The sequence below is a fragment of the Nymphaea colorata genome, chromosome 1, assembly GCF_008831285.2.
Source record: "Nymphaea colorata isolate Beijing-Zhang1983 chromosome 1, ASM883128v2, whole genome shotgun sequence".
Classification (NCBI taxonomy): domain Eukaryota; kingdom Viridiplantae; phylum Streptophyta; class Magnoliopsida; order Nymphaeales; family Nymphaeaceae; genus Nymphaea; species Nymphaea colorata.
The window spans coordinates 25093379-25099003 of record NC_045138.2 but is presented as its reverse complement, the minus strand read 5'-3'; the positions used below and the strand labels follow the sequence as shown (position 1 = coordinate 25099003).

The 5625-nt window shown below is 38.3% G+C and overlaps 1 protein-coding gene across 1 annotated transcript; it reads right to left on the bottom strand.

Moving 5' to 3' along the window:
* Positions 1 to 2620: 2620 nt before the first annotated feature.
* On the bottom strand, positions 2621 to 4060 carry LOC116245808 (tryptamine hydroxycinnamoyltransferase 1-like). The gene is given in 2 exon segments (XM_031617373.2): positions 2621 to 3118; positions 3121 to 4060. Coding segments are annotated over 2 exon segments (1296 nt in total). The 5' UTR covers positions 4055 to 4060; the 3' UTR covers positions 2621 to 2756.
* Between the last annotated feature and the right edge of the window lie 1565 nt (positions 4061 to 5625).

Genomic DNA, 5625 nt, shown 5'->3' with positions numbered 1-5625 from the left:
CAAAACCTTAAGGTTGCTGCATGTATATTTGCTCATCTAGGTCTCCATGCAAAAAAATTGTCTTAACATCTAGTTGCTCTAATTCCAAATCAAGTTTTGCTATTACAACCAAAAGTAAACAAATAGATGTATGTTTAACGACAAGAGAGCAAACTTCATTATAGTCAATACCTCTATTTTGTTGTTGCCTTTAGCAACTAGTCGTGCATTATATTTTACCCGCCTGTCATCAGTCTCTTTCTTTTTTATTCTCTTTTTCTTTTTTTGTCAAGACACTAAGACCCATGTTTTGTTCTTATGAAGAGATTGTAACTTTTCATGCATAGTCTGCACGCATTTGTAGAGTCTGGGCTTGAAATGCCCTCAGCACACTTTGTTGGTTCATTCCCTTCACCTTTCTCCTCTGCAGCCAACAGATCATAAGCAAGGCCACATTCAGAATATCTGGATGGTGTCCAAGTTGTGCCCCTTTGTCTATCTCGGGCAATAGAATATGGTTCTTGTTCTGGAATAAACTTTGGTTGTCCATAATCTCCAGGTTCATTTTCAATGGAAGGGCTTGGTTCATCATCTTGTTGAGGAGAATGACTTGGCATTTGGCAAACAGGTGATTGATCCAAGCAGCATATATAAATTTCTAGAGGACTACTTGTGAGTATCTTACATGGTGACTTGAACGAAGAAGTCTACATGAAAGCTCCTCAGGGTGTGAAAAATGAAAAGGGGCATGTATGCAAACTAAACAACATTGTATGGGTTCAAACAATTGTTTGGTGCCTGGTTCTCGCCTCAGTGAAGCTCTTATTAAAATCGACTACAAGAAAGTATTTCTGATTATACTCTATTCACTTTATTGCGAGCATCAAAAATAACAATCCTACTTGTCTATGTAGATGATATCATAATGGCGAGAGATGGCATAGAGAATATGATGCGTATTAAGGAATACCTCAATAAACAATTTGAAATCAAAGATTGAGGGAAATTTGGATATTTCTTAGGTATTGAGGTTGCTCAATTTGACAAGGGAGTTTTCATATGCCAAAGGAAATAAGTCTTGGACCTTTAAAGGAAACTAGATACATGGAAAGCAAAGCTGTTGACGCCCTTACAAAAGTGAATTACAAGTTAAAGAAAGATGATGGCTATTTAATTGAGAACATTCGAAACTATCAAAAGTTGGTGGGGAAGCTCTTTTACATTACTGTCTCTAGACTATGCATCACATATGTTGCAAATCTCATCAGTCAGTTTATAGATTGACTCATGTAGAGGCAGCCCACAGAATCCTAAGATATTTAAAGGGTTCATCTGGAAAATGAATCCTTATAAAATGAAATGAGTGTCTTGATGTCTATAAAATGAAATGAGTGTCTTGATGTCACAAGATATGCTGATGTTGATTAGGCAGGTGACCCAAATGACAAAAAAATCCATGTTTGAATTTTGCGCATTTATTGGTGGTAATTTGGTTGCATGGAGAAGTAAAAAACAGTCAGTTATAGTGTGGTCATGTGCATAAGTTGAATACAAGGCTATGGCAGCATGTAAATGCAAGCTCATGTGGATAAAAGACTTTTTGAAGGACATGAATATTGAAGTAAGGAAACTCATAAAATTGATGTGCAACAACATGGCGGCAATACATATAAGTACAAATCTCTTCTTTCATGAGAGGACGAAGCATATTGAAGTTGATTGTCACTTTGTCAAGAAGAAAATGCAAGGTAGCACCATTGAAACACCTCATGTTAAAAGTGAACTTCTATTGGCATATATTTTCATCAAAGCTGTGAGCAAGGAGAAACTTAATAACATTTCAAGAAAGTTGAGACATATAGATATTTGGCACCAACTTGAGGGAGAGATGGTTAGGTCAAGTTTGGAGGTGATCTCTTGTCATGGACCTTTTAGAGACGTTGGGTCATTATTTCAGGAAGGTTTATGGCTGCTCAGTTTTCATAACTATGTTGTTTATGACATTCAAGACCGTTGGCTGGTGATCCTCTTTCTATTTCTTATGTATTCTTTATAAAATATCTATCTATCCCTGACAAGAGTAAGAATGAAGAATTCTCCTCCTTTTCTATCGTCGATGTAGGCACTAAAGACGAACCATGTAGATCCTCTTGGTCTTTCTTCTTCTTTCACAGTTTTCCATTTTTACCTGTTCATTCTTATATGGTAAAAGAGTGAAATCTTTGATAATTCTACTGAGTGCCTGATCCCTTTAGCATCTATGGCTGAGTTACGGAACAGTGGTGAGAACCAAACGTCCAGCAGTGCCAGAGGATTAAAAAGTGCTGCTATTGATAGCAAATCAACACCTTGAAATCACCACTACCCTTCAAAATGGCTCGAATTATTTAAGCTGGGCTAAGGCTGCAAAGCTATTCTGGAGTGGGAGATCAAATGTGGGCTACATAACCGATAAGATTCATGTCCCTGATACATCGGGTCCCACATACGATGAATGGCAAACTGAAAATGATTTGGTAATGTCATGGCTTATTAATTTTATGGATCCTCACATTTCAAACTTGTTTATTTATCATTTCATACATGTTTATTTATTTAAGAATACTTGTTGACAACAGATTAGAGACAAAGATTGGGTGGCACAAGTTGGGCATGTCTATATGTCAAACTTCATTCAAAATAAAGAACAAGAAAAGAAAAACTTCTAAGAAAACTTATTAGCCATTTGTTGTGCTTGCTTGCATTCGGCTGGTTCCAGATTTCTCCTGCAACCATTTTTAATCCATCTCATGGTAGATCTTCCTGAAAAGAGGAACAGCTTCCTCAGAAAGGGACACCACTGCATCAACCCCACCTTTCTCTTCCAGGCTTTGCATCAACACCACCAAGCCTTCCACAGGTAACCAAGCCGGAACAACAGCACAGGGCCCTCCCCCACCAAAGTCTATCTCACTAAATGGAAACCTCAACCAACTGTCAACCTCAAGATTAGGACTTACTGTGCAGCCAATCGGAGGAACACTTGCCTTGAGCTCACCCTCCTCCTCCCCTTCCTTCACCGTCGCCCCAAAGTCGATAAACGATCGGAAATAGGCGTCGTCCACCGGAATAACAGCCTCTCTTATCGCCTTAGCGGCTAACTGCGTCCCCCACTCAACAGTTCCCTCACTTCCAGCCTCGGAAATGCCCACAGCACCAAGTTGCCAAAGTACTCCATGGGAACGCCAGGCTTCAGCCTTGCCCTCCCATTGACAGACAGCTTCAGTTCTGTGACTTCACCTTCTAGGTTCATACGTGCCATTGTTACAGACCTCCACAGATGTCCCATAACGCACTCAAATGTGCTGTATGGCCGCTGACCAAGATCGGCACAGGAGGTGGACTCTTTCAGCTTCTTTACAAACTCAGGTGAGAAGTGAGCAACCACGTTCTCGACTAAGCCAGGGGCCTTTGGCAGACTGGTGCATTCATGGAACTCGATATCCTGGTGAGGAAACAGAGGCTTGGGTGGAACCCTGGGCACAAAGATGGCCCGATCATGGAGGGGCACAGGGTCCACCTCCAGGCCCCTGGCCACCCTCGCCCAGTTGGTAAGAAACAGGCTTATGGCGAGCCCATCTCCTACCTGATGGTGAACCGTGAGGCCGATCACCAGCCCCCCACATGCAAACCGGTTCAGCTGGATCTGTAGGAGCTCCTCTGCGTGGTCTATCTTCGGATGAAGAGCAGTTAGCTCGAAGGATGGCACCAAAGGAAGATGATCTTCCAAGTCTCCATGGATGTCTGCTTCGACGACGCGCACGCCGGCATTGTTGAGATGCATGCAAGATCGGCGCTGGTCGTCGGCGACTAGCCGGCCGGCGAGGTGGGGGTAGTGGGTGAGAATCTGAGAGAGGGCGGCCGTGATGGTGGCGTTGCTGGGTGTAGGGGCACGGTATGCATGCAAAATGGCTATGGGGAAATCCATGGCGGCCTTGTCGAAGATTGTGAGGGGCACCAATTGGTCTTGTAGGTTGGGATGAAGAGCAGGAAATTGTGGCTCCAGCAAGGTGGTGCTCCTTGCATGGACCTCCATCTTGGATTTGCTTGTAAAACGGAATGACCAGAATCGAGGTCGAGCTGAGCTATTTATAAATTTAAATATTTCCCAAAAAACAAATATCAAACCTTTTTCCCACTTTTCCCCTGTTTAATTTTTTCCTCACCTTTTTTATTTTTTTCATCTAAGTAGCAAAATTGGCTTCGAATGTTTCTCCGTTTGAACTCTTTAAGTGGTAAAAAAAAATGCGTGTTCAACTTAAGCATCTGCGTATATATCTTTCTTTTCAACTACCAAAAGTTGAGTGTCGGCTTATAAATTAAAGCTCGACAAATTTATAAATTTAAATATTTCAATTGGAAATTTTTCCCCGAAAAAAAAAAGCAAAACCTTTTCTTATCGTTCGCCTACTTAAGTTTTTTTATTGTTTCCTCTCCTTTTTCACTTTTTCTCTACTTACCTCCCTTTTATATTGATTCCGGCACTACATTTGGATTTAAAAACTAATTCAGCTTGGATCCGATTGAGAGAGAGAGAGAGAGAGGCTTTATATACAATCCTTGGTTTGGCTTAAACCTTTTTGGTAGCTTTATTTCGATACTTATGAAATTTTTATAAGGTGTTTAGCGGGCTTGCCGTGTGTGCGTGTGTATATATATATATATTTATTTATTTATTTATTTATTTATAAAGTGTTGGTCGATGGTAGACCACTTAAGTAAGGAATAAAAACTATACCTCTTAAATTTCTTCTTAAAATCTTAAACAAAATGTGAACCTATTAATATTTTTATAAACACCAATTTAATATAATTTATATTTTACTTTAAGTCATTTTGTAAGTAATATTGATCTTTCTACATTCAAAAGTTTGATATTGTAAGAGCCATTCATTTTCTATTATTTAAAAAAATTATTTAAGTAAGAAAAATGACTAACTTAATATACATTTCTCACCAAATCACTCTTAATTAATATCATATCTATAAGGTCGGATTATGAAAAATTTATTAATTTTAATAGTTTTGATTTTTATCACTTACCCAAGTGGTCAGGTTTGCACCAACCTATATATATATCTATATATATGCTAGACCCTTAAGTATTAAACTCATAAAAAAAATCATAATCATCATTACATGAATCTTTTCCAGATTGATATTTAAGAAAAAAGAAAAAAATAATTAATTAATGCTAGGGGATTAAAACGCCATATCATTGAATTAAGCAAATCTCCAATGAACAGGATTAACGTTTGGTTTTCAGAAACATTTAAAACACGAAATACAATTTGAAGAACGTGCATTAAATTAATTCAGAATTCGACATTCAACTGAAGTCAAATCAACTAAATTATATGAATTAAAATCACATATGCACCATCATATTTGATAAAGCCTTTATAAAAAGATATGCCTAATTATGTCGAGTATCATAAAAATTTACTGTTTAACTTTTAGTTATAAGTTAACTGAAAGGACCTCAATTTTTTAGAGAAATTTTGGAGTGCAATCTACAGATAGAAAGCATCAATTTTCGACATAAAATAGTAAAAATACCTCTCCTTAAAAAAATATACATATGTTTACTCTCTACGTGGGCCATTT